General features: G+C 35.2%; 1 protein-coding gene across 1 annotated transcript in view; it reads right to left on the minus strand.

Annotated features, from left to right (window-relative positions):
- DOCK9 (dedicator of cytokinesis 9) overlaps positions 1-21,506 on the minus strand; it is a 94,578-nt gene that overhangs the window by 49,179 nt on the left and 23,893 nt on the right. The window contains exons 3-13 of the mRNA XM_062514862.1: positions 18,227-18,316; positions 16,460-16,542; positions 15,303-15,372; positions 11,255-11,350; positions 10,503-10,637; positions 6,759-6,933; positions 5,420-5,487; positions 1,418-1,492; positions 1,184-1,324; positions 614-814; positions 361-483 (exon numbers count right to left, since the gene is read on the minus strand). Coding sequence (XP_062370846.1) covers positions 361-483; positions 614-814; positions 1,184-1,324; positions 1,418-1,492; positions 5,420-5,487; positions 6,759-6,933; positions 10,503-10,637; positions 11,255-11,350; positions 15,303-15,372; positions 16,460-16,542; positions 18,227-18,316 — 1,257 coding nt within the window. The remainder of the gene's footprint in view (positions 1-360; positions 484-613; positions 815-1,183; positions 1,325-1,417; positions 1,493-5,419; positions 5,488-6,758; positions 6,934-10,502; positions 10,638-11,254; positions 11,351-15,302; positions 15,373-16,459; positions 16,543-18,226; positions 18,317-21,506) is intronic.

The following is a 21,506-nucleotide window of genomic DNA, read 5'->3' on the forward strand; positions in this document are numbered from 1 at the left end:
GATGCACTAACTGAGAGAGCCATACAGTTATGACCCTTATTTAGTATTTCACTGTTCAGCAATATTCAACTCAACTTTCACACTGAAGTCCAATACTCTTTTGTCAAAACAGTTTACTTAAGGACATTCTAAAAATTACATTGTCACAATTATAAAAAGTGAAATACATGTTCCGAATAAAATGTTATTTTGTCTATAATGTAATAACTGTTACTAGAAATAACTACAACTTACTAAATCAAATTATGCAGGCACATGAAAATACTATAAGACAACTAAGATTTTGATTTATAGTTATTAATCTGAAATCAGTCTGGTTTGCCTCAGCATTTTTTCACACCATAGAAGAAAATAACATACCTTTGACGAATCTGAACTTTTCATATATGGTTCAGCGCAATGTGTAATACTTCCCTGTAATACTTTTTCTATTCTAGCCACAAGGAAAATGTCAGTATGAGGACATGTGACTGAGAATATTCCCTAGAAATAAAACAAGAGATAAATATAGAAGGAAAATGCACATTTTACATCACATAATAGAAAGCAAATGAAATCATGTAGGAAATCTGCACCCAAAATTCTACTAGTTCTTCAGGTTCCTAGTTGTTACCTGCTTTGGATATTGCAAGACAATCTCATGAATGTCCTGAATCCTGTGTAAGCTTTCACCACTACCATTCATCATTTGTTGAGATGCACTGGACAGCATGTGCCTTACTGAGGCATGGTTCAAATCAACATGGAAATCTGCAGAAATCTTCCTGTTGTTTTTAATATCAAATAATGACAGTGTGACAAAGAAAGGTTCTACCTAGACATTAAAAAAAAAAAAAAAAAAAAATCAAGGGTCAGTGCTGGCATCTAGGTCACTGTAAAACTGTGTATGAAAAAAAGATAAGTAACATTTTCATGAACACATAGGGCCATCACCCTAGGTATTACTGACAGCAGGTAAAAGACAGCAAAAAAAAATTTCTCTCTCCACCACCCAACAAAAATAATAGCAGCAATATTATTTTTTGTATTATTTAGGCTTTCATTTTGATTTAAAAGAGTAAAAATCCCCATAATATAAATTTCTCGATCACAGCGAGGAATCCCTGCCATTAAGGATAGCGCCAACCAAACAATAACACATTCATTTCCAAATTAACAGAATGTAATTAGATTAATTACTTACATTTGTTGTTGGTCCTTCTTCATTTTCTGCAACACAGCTTTGCAAATTAAAAGATAAATCATTACACCTTACAAGAATTTTTTTTCCAAATTTCTCTTCAAATGGTTTCACTTCTGGTTCAATACTAGAAAAATCAAGTTTCTTTAAAAAGAGTAAAGCAAAATTAAGGTTAGTTTGCTTTTATCTCAAAAGGATCAACATAAAGTACTCCTGCTTCCTTGTAAGAAGTCTAACCTGTGCATCCGGATCCAAGGCAAAAAGTTTAACTCTGCTTTCAGTTTTCAGCTTGATTTCTGCTTCTCTGGTACTCTGCTCAAAATAAGAAAAGAAGTCTCGGTATCACACTATTAAAGTGGGCTTTAATTTCATGCCTTTTTCTGTGATGTTCAAAGTGTCACACATTTTTCATTCATGCATTCATTTCTCCCTTACTGAGCTTTGTACCTCCTTAGTTAACATTGATCAAACATGACTAAGCACAAAGGGAGAGCCTCTTCTCCCCATGCTTTTTTTCTAGCCCTAGAAGCATAAAATCATACATCAGCAACATATAACCTTCCAAGCTCATGGGAAGTAGACTTCAGTGTAATATATATATATATATATATATATATATATATATATATATATGCCTCATTAAACAATAACTTTCATAATCCTGTTTTATTTAAATGAAAACACGTGGTATAAAGGTTAAAGCAGGTTAAAGCTCAAAGCTATCCTGAGACCATAAGATTGCCTAGGAAACAACAAATCACCTAAATTAAGAAACACCATCACCATAGCTTGCTTTCTTCTTCTTGGTTGCTTTTTTTCTTTTTTTTTTTTTTTTAACTTTTCTTGAGCTCCACTGCCAAAGAAGTGGTTTTCCTGTGGGTAGCTGGAGAAAACCCAAAATCTTCCAAAAGATAAACCCCTCACATTTAAAAGTTACTTTGCAGAGTTCACTGTACACTGCCTGGGATTTGTGGATACCTATCTATTAACAGTAAAACAAAAATGAAGTGGAACAAAATAGAATGCAAAAACTGATGGTTTACATAGGTTACCTTTGTTTGAAAAAGGTATTATTTAAAGAGCATCCCATGATATTTAAAGTCACAGGACATGACAGATGAACAGATGGGTGTACCAAAATTACCCATGCAGGAGAAATGACATTCTTACAGTAGCAGCTGGCTAAACAAGGATACAAAATATTACATTACAGGCAGGTGTTTCTTTTTGGATCAGCCTGTATGGGTTAAAAGAAGTTACAAACCCAAAATGCTCATCACTGACCATCAGCAGGAAGTGATCTACTGTCTACATCTGCTTTGCTGGAGACTGAAGCAACTTCTATTATGTCTCAAGAGAAAGAAAAAAAAACAAAAGAACAATCTCTATGAGCTCATAACCCTATTTTTATGTTGATAACAAGAATTTAAAAAAGAATTTGGCTTAAAGGACGTATTACAGAAGAGAAACTTCTGAGGTGCTATTTTGAATATAAATGCTCCAATGGTTTTCATTCACTTCACTTTGTTAACTTTAACACAAAAAGAAGAGAGGAGAGTTGTTGTGAAAGAGACGACCCAGATACTCAATACCAGCAGACTACTGGCAGAATTAGCTTGTTGAACAACTGGAATAATACAGAAATACAGGAAATGTGAAAAAGTTTAAGGATGGCAAGAAAGTTGTGTGCATGTTTTGCAAAGGTACTATTTAGTGGTAAGAACTGAGGATGAAGATTACCTAGCCATAGGAGCTAGACAGAAACTGCTTCAGCTAAAGCAACTTGAATTGTTTTAGATCCTTTAGTGATGTGAAGATCAGATGATCATATGCATTTCTGACTGACAGATCAGGGGCAGTTGTCAGAAGTCAAGAACTGAAAATGAATGTTACCATGAACCCTGTCTATAGCACAGCAGTGGCTCTGTGATTTTATTTCCTCATCTGTAGAACTGAGACAGTATTTTGCCACCTCAAGGTATTCTGGGACCAACAGTGGTTAAGGAGGTGCTAGGGCACACTGATCATGACAGTCTCAGCTATTTCAGTGGTCTAATTTATTTTAAGATTAACAAACACAATGAAAATAAACAACCCAAACCAACCACAAAAAAAAATCTACTACAAAACCCCTTTATTCACTCTTGGTACTTAAATTACAGATACATGGAACATGAAATAGGTAGGAAAGACAGACCGAGATAGATGCATGCTCATTTGTGCACTGAAGTGCAAAATACCATCTTAATTAGTTTATGTTATAAACTATAACGAAACTATTGATAGAAAAATGAAGGCTTGGAGATGTATGTACCCACAAGGGTTAAGCCCTTCCTAGGAAGTCTGTTTTTTCCCCTACTGTCAGGTGCTCTGCAATCACCCCTGAAGGAATTTCTCTCTCCTCATAAGGATATGAGGTCAGCTATTGTGAAATTCTCCTCCTAGAACCAACAAAAATAATAGAGCAGCTATAAACTCTTCTCAAAGAAAGCCCAATGCCTTGCAAGGCTTCCACTGGGGAAAAAACGAACCAAATTCAAACAACAGCTGAAAAGACAAGGCAAGAAAGAATAAAGGACAAAAAAGTCCTCCAAACAAACACCATTTATATAAAGCAATCAAGTTAAGACACAAAGAGTAATGCAAATGGACAGAGTTTTCCCTGTAATTTTCCTCAGGAAAAAAATGGCTAGGAAAACACACTAGAGCAAATTATTTTGAAAGGCAGTGTTTAGTAAATGTGAATTAGAAGGGGAAATTTTAAAAAAATCATTTTGAAGGAAACAGAAATGTAAATGGGTTATAACAATGGAATAAATAATAATAATAACAAATGTCAGTGCTTAAAGAGCTAAGCAAAAATAATGTTCCAAAAAATAATGAGCTTTAAGAGCTGCATGCTTCTGATTCAAAAGTTATGGCACCAGGAAGTGGCAACTGTAATACTAAAACTATATGCAGGTGCTGCAGCCCTGAAGTAAAGTTCCCTCTGGAAGGAATATGGACCCTAAGCACTGTAATAACTGACTATAAAGAAAGAAAAATCTTCCACACAATAAGAGCATCTAATTTCGTATTTATTTCTGAAATAAAATTTCATAGCCTCATGCAAATATGCTGTTTGATGCTTACAGCCCTTCCAAGGAAGCCTTGATTATATGCACCACAACCCCAATTAATTTCCAAGTGCAGTCATAGCTGGAGCTACATTATCACATTACAGCTTTTTGTGTACATTTGCTAAATTGATTACAAAGCAGTAACAGAAAGAATTAAGTCAGCCAACCAATTTGGGTGCTAAAAGCTTGTTAATGTATTCTGACTGGATCCTTTGATATGCTAGCTGCTGTAGTAGATAGAATCTGGTTTGCTTATTCTCAGTTCATAAGCTGCACTACCTTCAGGAGTCACTGGGTCAGACAGATCCTCAGAAAAGAAAGGGAGAGCATTTCCAGAGAATGGTCAAGCAGAAAAGTTCCAACACTCCAGGCTGTACCACACAGAAGAAAGAGTAAGGAAGACACAGGAAGGAGTTTGGATTCTGCAGCTTCAATAATAAAGGTCACCAGTGACCTTGGGTGATTCAACAAAAATTTCTCCCTTTCAGAACTCACAAAACCAACTGAAACATACAACTCACTGATTTAACTGAAATAAATTCTGCAAATGGGCTGAGGAAGAGTTACTGTGATTTTCTATTTGGTTCCGTTTTATTTCATGCTTGTTTCTATCACACTTCTCTAAGAAAAAAACTGAAAAGCAAGAACCATGGCAACACAGGAAGCATCCATGGACCTGCCAGTTCATTATAAACACAAACATCTTAAAGTACATTCACTTCATCACTGCTATTAAGCTGCTCTGGATCTTTAAGTCTAAAAATTAAACTTGACTTCAGTATAACTAGATTTCTATCAGAACACTTTAACACTTACCTGAATGCAATAAACCAATACAAAATATAATGAATTAATAAAATAATACAATAATAAGACATGCTGTATTTAATGGCATATTAACATTTAGATAGGGAACTTCAAGACAGTGTCTTGTTTCCTTCCAAAAGCAGAAAAAAAGAAGCTCAATAACCACACCTAATCACAAAGAGCTTCTAAGCTTTCCAAGCACCACAAACTGACTGAAAGCTACAAGCCAATGCCTTACCTTTACTGAAAATTCATGTGGCTAACTTATGTTTAGTACTTTATATCCCAAGTTGACATGTACAATATATATTACCTTGGCAATTTCAGGATAGTAGTTATCAAAACTACTTGATGAGCTTTCCAGTTTGCTTTGTTCATCATCTGAAATTACAAAACCTCATTTTAAAATAAATATCAAAATTCCAAAGTGCTCACAAAACTCCACAGCAAAAGAATTTAGTATTTTTTAATCTCCTATCCCCTCAAAAATGATAACTGTTAACATAAATAGGTTGTGGACAACTGCATCATTTTGATACAGTGATTTTTACAAAGATGTAACTAGTTACAAAAATCATGAAAGTAGCAGCTATTTCTAATCTTACCAGAAGACATCTTTAATTTTAATTTTGATATCTGCATGGGGCAAGCAGATACTCAATGCAAACTTTACTCATTCCACAATGCATTGTAACTTGATTTCAAAACAAATTCCCTCTGTTCATTAGGTTCCCAGCTCTACTCACCAACAGTTACTGGATTTACAAAGCAGCCATTCAATTAGCTACAAACATCTTGCAGTGCTAAGGTCAACTAAGCTCCACAGACTAAAATTACTTTCCCAGAGCTAGATGCTTCTCCTTTTACGATTTGCTTTTCTTGCAAACATCACAATAAATTATGACAGTCTTTGAAGACTGGGATATTTTAAGATCTAATGATCCCTTTTGGCACTTAGTTATATCTATAAAAAAACAACCTCCTGTAATCCCCTCCAGGTTCTTCTAGATATGCATACAGTTGGTTTCACACCAGTTTCCCTCCCCATTCACTCTCAAGAGGAAAAGTGAATGAGAGGACATCTAGACTATCCTTTTGTTGCTGAAATACTGGTGACACACATTGCATTCCTTACAGATACCTGTATTACCTATTCTTCAAGGGCTCCAACAGAAAGGATTCTACACCCAAGTAGTCTATTTCAATAATTACAGGAAATATTTGTGGTCAAGGGAATTATATTTAAATTTAAGCCCCACACTGCAAACACGATTTCTGCCTACAGTGACCACAGAACAGATTACTTCATTTTCAGCAGCATTTTACACATTTCAAAACAAATCCATCCTAAGTTTTTTTTATTCTTTCAACTGCCTCAGTCCTGATTTTACATTGTGGGTTCTACTTTTCTAAAGTTAATCAGTCTCATAATTATCTTCTGGACTTGACTCAACTGGAATCAATACAAAACAGTACTGCTTTAATGCCCAAAAGGTCAAAATGCTCATCAAAGTGGACAGTAAAAAGTCCTGTAATTTTTATGACCAAAGAAAACAAAAAAGAAAATTTAGCCACATTAAAGCCTTTCTTTCCAAAATGCATGTAAGAGGACATGGTCACGTAACATTAGTCTTGCTGGAAACCCTGCTTACCTTCATGGGACTCGCCATTTCTTTTTTCTTGCATTGCAGCCTCAAAGTTAAGTTGAAGGATTTTGTTCAGAGTGTTTATCCACTCTTCCATTTCAAGTTCACTGTCTGCAGCTAAAAGGAAACTACTCTTGTCTTGCATCTTGAGCTCAAATGCGAAACGCCTGACTTTATTGTTCTATAAGAAAATAAAAGACCTGTGTAGCACTTCACATACTGTCTAGCCACCATCAAAGGAAGTTATACATATTTCAGATATTCTATACAAAAATAGTTTGATATTTTGAAAAAATGTATCACAATGACATTTTTTGCTCTCTGACACTTGACTTTTTTTGTAGCTCTGCAACAAGTGCAAGTAGGGAAGAGAACAGCCTGTCTTCCATTTCTCAGTCATCATTCTGCTTGCAGTCATTTTATAAAAACCCAAAAACTCCAATTTCCAAGTATCAATTCCTAATGTATTCAGATCACCTAGAAATGAAGCTAACTATGGTCTACTGAAAAAAAAAAAAAAGGAAACAAAAAGAACAAAGCACTATTATATTTCAGTGACAACTGTCTGCAGACGGAGATTTTATACTGCAAGTAAAATTATAACCAACATCAACCCCAAATGCCCTGATATTGTCAGTCATATTGATACATATAAAGTAGGGAATCAGTTCCTCCTTTTTTCCTCAACCATTTCTGTCATCCTTCTCTGCATAATTTAAACCAGGGTTTCAAATGCTACTTAGCCTGACTCATGTTTCTGGGAATGAATTCAGAAGTCTTAAATGAAAATTCTATATTATCATCAATTTAGTTTTGCAAATTGGTAATGCATTAGATAAATATTAAAATGAACAGTAAGACAGACTTAATGGTTGGGAGATTTTTTGTTTAAGTTAAATTAAATGCCAAACTACATATTAGTTTCACTGTACCTCAGATTCTTCAACTAACAGACTAACTACTTGTTGACAAAACAGGCAGTTTTCTACCAAATTGAGCTTCTGTCAAGCATACCGACAAAAGTGTGGACTTCAGACCTAAGGCAATCTTACCAACTGAAATCAGTGCTAAAATAAATGAAAAATCCTGAGAAAAGTAACTTCTACATTTCACAGTATAAAGCCTTATACACAGGTAGTAGATGACACAGATCTCAGCTTTCACAAAACTCTGAATTACAGGAACTATATCTGTACATAAGGCTGGATGTGGGAACAGATACACTGCATATATTATGTACTCAACATCTCTGATCAGAAAAGTCACTATATAGTTTAGTATTAAAACAAAAACCCCAACAAAACAAAACCAAATCCAAAAACACCAAACAGAATTCCAGGAATTCCAGTCTCTTTACTTAAGTTTGGGGGAAAAAAAAGGAAATACACCCAAACCAAAAGCCCCAACCAAACAAAACCCCTCTTGCACAAATTCAGCATTCCTCTTGATACAAGTTCTGATGAAGAAGAATATTCTGGTCTAACTTCACGTCTATTAGTGAAGTCAGTATTGTTTCCTCTGGCATCTACTGTCTGACAAAATAAGTAAGCAAATTCACTGAATGAACACAAACCAGAAAAGTGTTATAGCAGTGCAATAGGAACTTATCTCTCCTCACTAAAAATACTGACTCTGAAACAAGTAGTTTAATTCTGAGAACAAAAGCTTGTAAGCATACCTACCTAACAAAAACCATTTCTATGAATTCCATGTCAGACTACTTCAAAGTAATATGGCTGGGGTCCTTACAGATATTTCCCTTTGTTCTCCTCTTCTGTTAAATGGAAGTGCAATTTCTACTGTGCATTTACCACTTTTTCCCATATGAGTTTTTAAATGCTAATTCAACACCCATAGTAAGTAACAGTAAAACAATAAGGTCAGCCAGAAAGGATACAGGACATAATATAAGATCATAAAACTACATGTCTGGAATAGGGACCTATAATATTTTACAATTGAAATCAGCATTTACTTGCCCGCCACCAAAAATTCAAGTGAAGAAAACAGTTATTTCCAAGCCCCTTTATTCTAGCCACTGAATGACTACCTGGCTTCTTGGAAGTGAGCATTAACTGGTTTTGATTTTACACCTGATGCTAAATTATAACTAATCTCAAATTTTTACATGCAGTTTTGAAGAACAGGTGCCAAGATGAACACTGAGGGTACTGTACAATACAGTATAGCATTAGAGATATAGCCAACTATAAATCTTAAAGCATCCAAAGTACAGTTTTACTTTAGATGACTGTATCAGCCCTACTTGCAGAAGAACAAAAGAAACAGTAATATATTGTTTGTTTTAAAAAGCAACTTCTGGCAGAGTCTGAGGAAAATTGAGGTTAATTGGATTGACCTAACGGAACAGAAAGTATGGAACAGTATGAAAGTATATATGAGGAAAATAGATTTTCAGGTTTTAAATCCCAAAATGATAGAATAGTTAGAGGTTAGAAGGGGCCTCTGGTCGTCATTTCATCCAACACTCCCTCCTCAAGAACAGCCAATTAGAGCCATTCAGCATAGGATTGTGTCCAGGGAGCTTTTGAGGATCTCCAAGCACAGAGATTCCACAACCTCTCTGGGCAGCCTGTGCCAGTGTTTGGTCACCCTCACGGTGAAAAGTGTTCCCTGATGTTCAGAGGGATCTTCCTGTGGTTCAGGTTGTGCCTGTTACCTCCAGCCCTGTCACTGGGCATCACTGAGCACAGCCTGGCTCTGTCCTCTCTGCACCCTCCATCAGTATTTGTATATATTGATGAGACTACAGCTGTGTTTAGGAACCACATTTGTGTTTGTTGGCTTGTTTTAAAAACACAAAATAAATGCATTTTTAGTGGAGTTGGCCAGAATTGTATCTCTAAGGCAAAATAATTCCTGCAAAATTATATAGAGAACTTGCAATATGATAAAATTTATTGCACTTTCAAGATTTTCATAGGAGTTAGCTATTAAATGTGTATCCAAAAAACAATACTACAATATTCAGGGGGGAGGGGAGGAAATCATCTGCAAAGCTGTATTATCTCTTTCAGTAAATCTTCAAACAGCTTTATGCTACAAAAATTTTAAGCAATAAATTTTTATTGAACTTCGCCTATTTCTGTACAAGTTAAAAAAAAACCCCAAGACCCATGGAGTTTTTCCAGGTATGCTGTGCTTAATGGAACAGTTACATGCTGTACTATAAATACACAGCAGAATCACAAAAAAAAAGGAAAAATAATCTTTTCTTTGGCACTTGCTACTGACAAACATTTTACCAAAGCCCTTAACTTTTCAAAATAAAGAAAAGCATAGAAAAGTAACATCATAAAGGTCAAACAAAAGCATCTGGAAGGGTGTTTGAATTCAATACAATTCCCGCAACAAAAATCCCACACAAGAAGCTATGAAAAACATTCTACAGCTCATGCAACCACAAAATCTAACTGAAATAAACTTCAATTTTATACTGTCATTACTTTGCCAAGTTCGGGGTTCTTTGTGCATTTGCCTTAGAATTTGGTTTGCTAAATACTTGACACCAACTAGTAATTTATGTTGTTTTCAGAAGATTTAAAAAATTCAGTCTCCTGCCCTTTGAAATCTTGTTCACTGCTTCGGCAAGTTGCAGCTTGTCTATTTGTTCCTCTGCATAATAGGTATTTATCTACATTCAAAAACACTAATCTAGATCTTAAATAAAATTTAACTTGCTAATAAATACAGAATTAATTGGCAAACAGGCAGAATAATTATAATTACCTGAACCACTCCCATGCATGAATCTAAAAATATTGATCCTTTAGGTTCTTTTGATATTTTTTCATCTTTGTAGAAATTGAGATTATAGGATCCATCACCAAGCTGGATTAAGTGGAAAAATCTTCTTTTAAATGACTAGTGAAAAGAAAGGAGGGAAGAAGAATAGTGACAACACTAGTATTAATTAGCTCCAAATTATATACTCGTAAGTGCTATTTACATAGTAGGTAATAGAAAAAAAGCTTTTATTTATAGATAACATAATCAGTATCTGCAGAAAAGAAAACAGAAACCATTAATTAAAAAAAAAATATGATATCTTATGATATCTGCAGCAGGATTGTACAATATCCTTTGTCAGTAATTTTTACCTATTGAAAGGTATTTAAAACTGACTCCATAATGTAAGACTCAAATTTAAAAATTATAGTTTTATATAAAATACAATAATACAAACAAATACACCCCCTCTCCTCATATTACACAGTCTCTTTTCTACTAAAATCACACCAGGGTACAGTTAGGAAAATTTAACTCCTCCCACATACTTGATTTTTCATGGCTTTTTTTCTGATTTACATAAAATAAAAGCAAGGTTTCAGATATATGAAGTACATACAAGCTTCCCTCTTTCTTTTCAGGCAATTTTTCTTAGAACTAGACCACATACCACAAATTGACCTCCCCAAGGCACAGGGATATTTAATATCAATATTCAGCTTTTTGTCATATTAAGATAATCTTAAACCTACTCTCATTGTCACACTGATTGCACTGTTCATGTTGCCTTTGTAAAGCCATCCTTGTTTTGTTATTCCACCCTTCTGAGACCCAAGAGATGCTGCATCCTAGAGATGAACAAAGGAATTCGGGGAAAGGAAGAAAGAAAAAAAGAAGAAAAATAAAAAGGTAAACTTTTGCATCACAGTCCATGTAGCATTTACCAATGATTTCAGACGTCATTTTAGAAGTTGGAATAACTATATTCATAACATAATGATAATAATGTACTATGAGTCCCTGCTGAAATTCTATAGCTTTTCTATTATTTTATTTAAAGACCTGAGGTGAGATTGATCTCATCTAACTTTTAATATGTAATCTGGCCACTTCTACAGGCTTTATCTACAGAAAACAGGATGATCTAGCATATGGATAGCTAAACGTTAGTGAAGACAAATCCTAGTGAAACAGGGGAATAAGCACAGTCAAAATTTAAAACATTTACTTACATTTACCTTGTAACCTTTTCCACAGAGTGTAATAATTTTTACCAATTACTATTGCCAAAAAGAACAATGCAAACACATGCTTGTCTAAAACTTCAATCAAGATTTCTCAAACCATTTTGCTTTACATGCAGTACTTCAAAGACATTCTCTTCTTAAGAATTTAGAGAGAATTAATTCTTGTATTGGATTTGCCCTTTTACAGATCAGAATCAAAGCTTTGCAGAGGGAACAAGACTGAACTTGGCAGCTAGGCAAGTTCACAAACAGCAGATCCAATGCAAGCATCACACATCACACCCACTGCCTGTACACCACATCCATCTGCCAGTGGAGGGACTGAAAGGCTGCATCAAAAACCTTAGAATGTTAACAACTATCAAAAAACAACACTCTGCTATCAAAACAGATCAAAAGGACTGATTTATAACTGCCACTGAATAAATTTTAAATCACCAGTTCCAAGTAATTTTTTAGAGTAGTATGAAGCTGCCATTACCATGGTTTCCAGTTGATGTAACCCATTTTGAAACAAAACTATTAATGAATTAGACATGTAGGAGGATTTATCTGTCTAAAGGAAAATTACTCCTGGTAATTTTTTACCGAAACATTCAGAATTAGCTGAGCATCCAGCTGAAAATAAAATCACAAAACATCCTTGAGTACCTCAAGTACTTTTGCTAATTCCTTTTGTCATCTGTTAAGAAAACATGCAACAAAACCTGATTACTTAAGTGGGAGAGAGTCACTAGTTCAACAACTGAACATGAAACCAAATCTTGGAATAACATGAATGTGTTTCTGGAACTGAATCAAGGAACATTTTGTAAAAAGTTACTAGGTAATTTATTTACAGCTCATTTAGTCTGTCTAGCTTGCATGCTAATAAGCACACGCATATGTGAACCTCAAAAAACTGTGAACAGAAGGCATCAATCTGACCTTTTAAAATTTACAGTCAGCTTGGTACTATTGAAGTTAGGCCCAGTAAGGATGACATGGTCATCAACTATCAGAGCATCTAATATAATGGCCCAAAGGCATAGATCAGAAATACTCAGTAAATCTTCATGTGTCTCAAAGAGTCTCACTGTCCAAGTGACACAGCCATCTTTTTTTCATATTTTCAAGTCATTAGCCTCCACCGCTGTTCTGTTACCTAGATAATTATTTTTCTTGTACAAGAATAAAGATACAGACACAACTTTAAACACTGGCTTTCCAAATATGACTCTGTATGACTCTTCCTTCCCTTCCCTGGTGTGAGTCGTTCCCAAGGAAAGGGTGGGTTTAAATCACCTTTGCAAGTGTAAGGCGATGAGCAGATGATGAGTTATTACCAAAACTTGGCACAAAACAACCACTGCTTTTCTATAATTGCACAAACCATACACAGGATCACCTCACATGACTAAAATTCATTATCTGCATTAACAAAAATTAAGATTTAGCTCTATCAAGACTCCAGTTCCCAGTCTCTGAGGTGCACAATTTCCCAACTCTATTGAGCTGCATGCTGTTTTCTAGCAATAAAACTGAGTGCCATTTGGGCCATTTCTTTCTGTTGGGCAGAATTCCTGCCTGCAGAGCCAAAAAGCTCCTGAATCCTTCCAGCTGACCATCTGTTAATACAAAGGAACCCAGGATCCAGTTGTTAACACACGACTCTTACACTGAAAACATACTTCCTGTTTCCAACTGGTAAGGTAATTTCCTCACTTTTATCATTACTGCTGCACACTGTGCTGCACTTTTTAAAGTGATCTTTCCCACAAACTTGGCTCCAAAGTTTACTTCAACAGCAACTGTTTCAACAAAAACAACGCCCTATCTTGATCCCATACTGGATTGAAAAATTCCATTTGCAAACATCAACCTGATGGCCTGATAACCCGAATTAGTTTTGGATAGGTAGTTTTCTCCTTTTTAATGATGCATGATTAAACTAATCTTTATCTGGTTTTCCTCCAATTTTTAATCATTTGTAGCTCTTTTTTTTGTATCATTCTCTTAATAAATCAGCTTTCTTCAAACACAAACAAAAGCGAAACAAAAAGACCAAACAACTTTCAATCTAAGGTTTGCATCTGTGCTTTTTGGCATAGAAAAAAATATATTAAAGTCTGAAAGAAACACCTCTTCCATTAAGTCTTCCCTTATGAAAGAACTTATGGTCCCCCCACTCTATTGTCCCACTAGCTTCCCTTTTCCTCCTAGCAGGTCTATTTCTTGTGTTTATTTATCAAGTTCCTCAAAAAGCAACAGACCTCTCCTCCAGTGATTGTACTTCTGAAAGAGATACCCTGCTCCTGCCTGTTCTTTCAGGACACAGGCAGTCCTCTCCACTTACACTTCCTGGTAAAACACATAATATCTGCTGATAGCCAAATCATAGTTTTTCAGTGTTAGTAACTAACTCTACCCATAATGTATTTCCTGGAAAGAATTATAGTCAATCATATATCCACTTAATTTTTTAGTGTTTAACTCACTGTTTTCTAAAACACTTCTGCTGTCAGAAATATCACAGTAAATAATGCCAAGTATTTTAAATGTCAGTATAATAGTAATCATAATTATTCCAATCCTACAAATAGGAAGTTTTGGATACAGATGCATAAAGTTATTTGTCCAAATATCACAGTGTGGATTAATAGAAGAGCCGGGTAAATGTCAGCCTGGGACTCTCTGATTGCAAATCTATCAACTCAGATGAATTCCCCAGACAACTTTTTCACATTTAATCCTTTCATTTCATATGCAGGAGTTCTGAGTACCAGGAATTTAGAAGCAAAGTAACTGTCAAAAGGTCAAAACCACAAAAAAAGAAAAATTATTTTATTTTAGTTCTTGTTTGAGATGTAAGAGTCCAAGTACCTGTAAGGAAAGGTAATAGTGGCATTTAAAAACGTGTTTTGAAACACGGTGTGGTAAAAAATATATAAATCACAAAAATAACAGAAAGTTGCTGAAAAAAGTCTTTGGCATTTGAAATATACTTGAAAATTGCTTGATGCTATACATCACTCCTTAAGTCAATGACTCCAACATCTTGGAGTTATAGTCAATTTTTTAACCTTTTGTTTCTGTGATATCTCTCCAAGTCTTATCCTACACTCAAATTTGTGATGAATTGATTTTAGCTCACACTGTAGTGTCATGCATGCTGAAGTGTGTGTGCTGTTGTTGTTGTGCTGGAACAGATTCACCTATGATTTTACTCAATTCCATGATTAAACTGCAGGAAACACTTCTCTCTGGAGATCTGTCTACAGAGACACAGTATAAAACAGATTTTATGACAGCTGAAGGATTACATGTCACTAAGTGCTAAAACTTCAACTTTAGTATCTGTCAAAACTTCTTCTAACTCACCTGACAGATCTCCAGAGAACAAGGTTATTTCAAAGGAGACAGGAAAAACAACTAATTTGTTTCCTAATAAGGTGGTTCAAGCTAATCTCTGTTTTCATATACTGACATCAACACTTAATCAAATTCACAACCTCTATACACCCAAAATTCCTTAATGAAAACAAGAGAAAGTAAGGAATTGCTATTATCTCACCTCATCTTTATCTGCTTCTTCATCCACTTCATATAAATGAACAGGAAGCTTGTCTGGCTTTGTACCTTTACTACAAAAGAAAAAGCTTCTGAAGTACTAGGAATTTTGTGATTAGTTACATATTTTATTGATGCAAAAATTAAGATGTTCTCTTCCTACTGAAGCGGAAAAAACGCAAGAAAAACTAAGTAAAATCATGCATTTTCCATTAATGCTATTTCTTAGAAAGCAATTTTCCTCATTTGTACATCTGGCTGCCATGTCCCTTTGTTCTGCTTGTGACTGTGCTAACCTGTAACTGAAGAGAACAAATGCTTTCTCATTCACTGCTCTCCTAATACCTTATGAGTAAGAATTCATACCTGCAACCCCTGGCTCCTTGCAGGACAATGCATTTTTTAAAATTCCTATTGTGGTTTCTGTTCAGGGGTATGAAAACCAGGTACTGACTTGTACAAAACCTGTGAGTAGATCAGAACTTTGCATGGGGCAAGGTAACTATTTCTCAGCTGATAGATGCAGGAGAGCAGTTAGGGAAGACACAGATCTTCCAGAGTTGGAGTATTCAGAGTATTTAGCTACTCTCACACATTTTGAATTAAGGTCCTAATCTCTATATTCCTCCCAGAAAACTTTGAAAAAGTGGGAAGACATTTCTCTAGCAGATGGCTTAGAAAGTTTATAACAGATGTCAGTTAGACTTTTACATTGAATCATCCTGTGAAAACCTGCTCTAACCATCTCAGTTTGGTTCTATTCCCCAAGTTCCTAAAGGGAGTTCCAAAAGCTGCCTTTGAAGCAATGAAAACAGGATATTACCATCTTAGGTTCATCTAAACATTAGCCTGTTTTAGTTATCATACTTAAATTCACACTGTCAACGATACAATGTCTTGTTTTGACTTGCCTGTTAACAAGGCAATGTTATTACAGTACCTTCCCAGAAAATGGTTTAACATGGTATTACACATTCAAGTTTATCAATTCCATCCAACAAGTCTTTATCATCTCTACTGACCATTAAACAGGGATATAGCATATTTCAGTTTACATATTAGAGATATTTATATACTTCTCTAATAAATCTATATTAAATGCAAAGTTCCTTCACAATTTCAATTTATCATGCCACTAAATAAACTAAATAACATACTTACTTTGGAAGCTGTCGAAACTCTCCTGAGTAATCTTCATATCTATAGTTAACAATATGCCAGTCTGAATTGTAGGTTTTGATGCACTGTTTAAATGAAAACCAAGTAGAAATATTAGTTGCAAGAGGATTAAAGGCATTCAATGGACACAGCACAATAAATCCTCTTAAGATATGTCTGTTTATGAACTATTATGGTTACATATCAATCTCTGAAAATCCTGTACACTTCCTTTCTTTTGCAATAGTCTAATGCAATATAGCTTTTTGGAACAAAAAATGCTAGACATGCATTTAATAAAACCAGAAAATGGTGAATGCACTCAACATCTGGATTAACCATCTTCAGTCGTCCAAATAGTTAAACCAGCATTTTATCACAGCAGAAAACACAGCCAAGCCTTAAGTAAACTCAGGTGAAGCTGAAAACATGACTGAGCCCTTAGGCAACTCAGCACAAAAATGGACACCTTATTAAAATTGAGTATTCAATTGTGCACATACTGTTGCAGAAAGCCAAAAACATATTTTCCTTGAATTTATACTTCCAGTGCAATTAAATTAATACTTAAATTTAAACTGCATGGTTGAAAAGCAATTATGTCATGAAGTTCTGATCTAGATCACAGGAAATACCATTTTACTCCACCCATATTGTTACAATACAAAAGTACTGATTTATCTTGGCTTTGAACAAAGTAACATAAAACTGACAAAATCTGTTGACAGAAACCATTGAATGTAAAATTTTGTGTTACACAAGAAACCTACATATACACAAACACGGCATCCAATAAATTGTAAACATTTTCTTTATGTTTCAAAACACAAGTTTAATACTTGCCAAGCAATTGTCTCAGCAGAAACTCATTAAACTGCATTAATTACCTCTATCACTCCTCCCTCCTCTTGTCTATCCTCTTCAAATTTATTTCAGAAATGTTTAGGTAAGGTATTAAGGGCAGCAGTGTGGATAAATCACTCTGATGTAGATTCAGCTATCTGAAGGTCCTTCAGTTTTATTGGAGTTACAATGGACATTTACTTGTTTCAGATGTCAAAATATCAGCTTAAAGCATATAGTAGAAAATCAGAAGATAATACAAAAAAAAGTTGAAACAATTGAACCTTTTAGTCCTTAAAGGCTTCAACAAGACAATAAATGAAGAGCAGCCTCACAAAACCAAAGGAATGCCAACATAAGCAAACAGTTCTGAGAAACTTTAGGGCTGAGGATATTTCTCCTACATGGAGCATACAAGTTTAATAGTCATAATGAATTTTGGCCTCCACAAGTGTTACAGTTCTGGATACCTCTGTTCTAGCAATCCATACAAGATTATTATGAACAAAGTAAGAATGGCTGGTGTGAGACTTTATCAGAAAAAAACAAGTCACAATGATTCATTCCAGATTTACTAGTGGATCCAACATTATGTATTGAAATCACCCACGTTCATCTGGAAAAGCCAAAACCATAATGAAGGTGGGGGAGAACCATCTGCAAAAGCCAATGATGCAAACAAAACAATTAAAAGCTATCCTGTAAAACTTCTTTTCCAGCCACCAACTGAAAAAATACTAGGTTTTAGTACTGGGTTTTCCTGGAAATTCTGCCTTGAAATAATTGACAAGTAAGTGGCAATAAATAATCAATTCTTTTCCCAGGGCTGATTTTTCTGTTTTGTTTTAAATGGTAAATGAAGGAGAAGAAAAACAAGTCAGGTATAATGCTGTTATTACACACAGTCACATGCAACTTCAGCATTACCTCAGTTACAAACAGGCTCTGAGCTTCTTTCTCTGCATTTTCAGGAACTGTTGAACGAACGTATCGACTCTGCCGCTGCAGTAATGCTGTCTGATAAACAACAAAAGCAATTAATGAAACTTGCAATTAGAGGGCAGATGACACATTATGGCCACACTCAGTTACAACCACTACAATGAAGAAAAGCTCAGCAGAAAACATCCTATGAATGTTTCAGAATAGCCAATTAGTAAGAATTTGCTTTCATTCAAGCAACATGCTCCTTCTTTCACAATAAGGGCAAGCCTGGAATCAGTGAGAAATAGATGCCATAGGACATACATTTTTTCCACTATATTGTCAACATGGGGAAAAAAATACTAGAAAAAATAATTCCACCATGACAACATAACTCCAACATTTTGAAAACAGACATTAAGGTAGTGTTACTACTACACACAAAAACTATTGTTCAAGGAAGGTAAGAAAACCACACCAAAATAAAAGAGTAATTCAACTGCAGATCTCAAGTGACAAAAAAAGAGACTGGCACTGTTTAACTGCAGGTTTAGAGAGAAGGTGTGGATCACTGAAGTATATATACACTTTAGCCTACCAAGTCAGAACTTATTCCTGTCCTGTGTCTGAACTCAGAGAGGCACAGGAAGGCTGCCAGAGAGCAGAAAATCTCTCTGTGACCATGAAATTCTGCTTCTCAGACCTGTGCTGAAGTAAACCTTAGGATACTTTACATTTGTAAAGTTAAAAAGACGAAAACTTAACAGAATCTTCTGGACCACAAATGAAAATAACCAAAGGGCAATAGAAATTGTTTTTGCACTGTGTGGAAAGGAATCTCATAGCTTAGGCCATGAAAGGTGAGCCAGAGAGTTTACACAGCCAGGGCCTGGAAAGGGGCTCTGGTCCTTTACCTGTTACAGGACTCCTCACATCCAGGATGATCAGATTAAAACGTGACAAGAAAAAGCTCCACATGTTATGTTGAAAAACAAAGGGTGCATAAGTACATTACTTTGACTTATCTCTGTTGAGAGTCTGATCCATAAGCTGATTGATTATCTTGGTCATTACCAAAGCCTCACTCCTTTAACTGGGGAGAGTAATTAGGTAACAATATTCAATTACAGTAAAAACTGAAAGGGGGGGAAAAAAATCCTATAGTCATGGTCAACTCATTCATCTAGTCTAGAGCACTAAAAGTGACTAATTCTTTGGGTGAGAAAGGTGGGAGGTATTAAAACCAAATAGCACAAACCCTACAATATTTCATGGGACCAATATACCTTGCACACTATAGTTAAAAAACAAAAATCCAAATTGCAAGAAGATATACATTTATATGCTAACAGCTCTCTAAAATGAAGTTTTCTTAATTCTAGAAATCTCTTCAAATCATATTAAGTATTTGTTTTCACAAGCTATGGAAATAAAAACTTCTACTAAGAGTAGTAAACTACCTTAAGACCAGAATTTCTAGTTACTATTCTAATGAAATAGTCTATTTGATGATAAATTATTTATACTTTATATAACATATAAATATTACATGCAGTATTTAGATATATGTTCTACAAGCGTACTATTTGCTTTCCTAAAAAAATATTATTTTAAGACAAACCAGCGATTAAGGTGGCATCTTACCAGGCACTTTTCATGGGAAACCCATGAACTCATCAATCAAATTTTAACACTGTAGCGTAATTTGGTAAAATTGAATTTGCTGAACATACTTTTAAAATATCTGCTGCTGTTACCCTGCTACACAACTATCAATACAATAGTAAGGGCTTTTTTCTAGTTGTTCACACATAAAGAGATTTTTATCTTAGTACTTTATCAATATCGGTGACAAAACAGAAGAATCTGACTTGTCAATTTTGGTCGTATTAGTAATTGTCTTAACACATCCCAGTCCTTGTCAGCACATCCATCAGCTGCAGTAGTGCAACAAAGAGCCAGGAAATGCAATGAGTGAGGCACTGTGATTTAGAGCAAATTCCTAAAAATAATTACTTAAGCAGCACCACAATATTTTAAAAGCAAGCATGCACACAAATACACACTATATTCCAAAAGAAAAATTAGGAAAGGAAGGACTGTCTTGTCAACAAACTCTCTTCACAACTACAGTGGCTGAACTGTTTTGTAGAAATGAAACTTCTCAACTCTCTGGGTTTGAGTGATCATTTGATTTATGGCAGCATCAGGAACTACAGTGTTTGTCTCATACTCTCAAAGAAACTTAAAAAACCCTTTCAATTACTCTGCTGTCAAAACTAAGGAAGGCCACTTTTAACACAAGCCAGGACTCACACGCACTTAACACAATTAACAACTCTTTTACTGACACAACCTTCTGACTGAATCCCAGGAATTTAGGGTATGTTGAGGTCTCAGAATAGGCCACAGCAGCAAGAACATTTCACCAAGCACACCAGGGAGTGCTTGCTACCCAAAATCCGATGGAATACGGATAGCGAACCTGCCCACAAGGAGTGCAGGCTGTAATGAATGCTCTTTCTGCCTCAAAGTTGTGTTTGCCAGTGAGACTGCTACCACACAGGCTCGTGCTTCAGGTGCAGAGACAGAAATTGCTCTAAAAGACTCAGTGGAAAAGATGGCAGGCTGTATGTGAGATGTGCCCTTAAAACAACCATATGTCAGAAGTGACCTAACCTTCGCATGGGAAGAGTCAGATCCTTCATGTGGGAAGTGGCAGAACCTCTAATATAAAGTAATTTCCAAACTAAGTCGATTTAGAACAGTTGGCTAAAGACTTAAGGAAAAATACATAATCTATTTTAAAGGGAAAAAGTAATAGAGAAACAATTTTAAGTAACTCAACTGACCAGTTTAATTTGTGCTCTCTAAAATGAGGACACCACTTGGACATTTTTTTGCTTTTCCTCTACTGAAGATGTGCCTTCTCCTAGAATGACCTGGATTTAATTTTACTTCTCCAAAGTTGGCATAATATCTATTTTCAGAAGTACTTAACTCACATTAAATAAAAGCTAAGAGCTTTAAGTGAAAGTGTGTTAAATCCATATGGCTCAAACCCAAAAATAACAAAGGTGAAACAGTGTCTTAGCTAAGCACCAAACTGCCCTCAAAATAACACTGCGATAACTTTGCTAAGACAAATTTAAGATGGTTAGGAATGCACCTACATTTTATTTGCTACAAGAAAATTTAGCCTGCATTTGCATTATTTGACAGAAGAAAAAGGAATGACTCAAACTGGAAGAAAGCAGGTTTAGATGAGTTATTAGGAAAAAGT

Source organism: Cinclus cinclus, chromosome 2, assembly GCF_963662255.1.
Source record: "Cinclus cinclus chromosome 2, bCinCin1.1, whole genome shotgun sequence".
Lineage (NCBI taxonomy): Eukaryota > Metazoa > Chordata > Aves > Passeriformes > Cinclidae > Cinclus > Cinclus cinclus.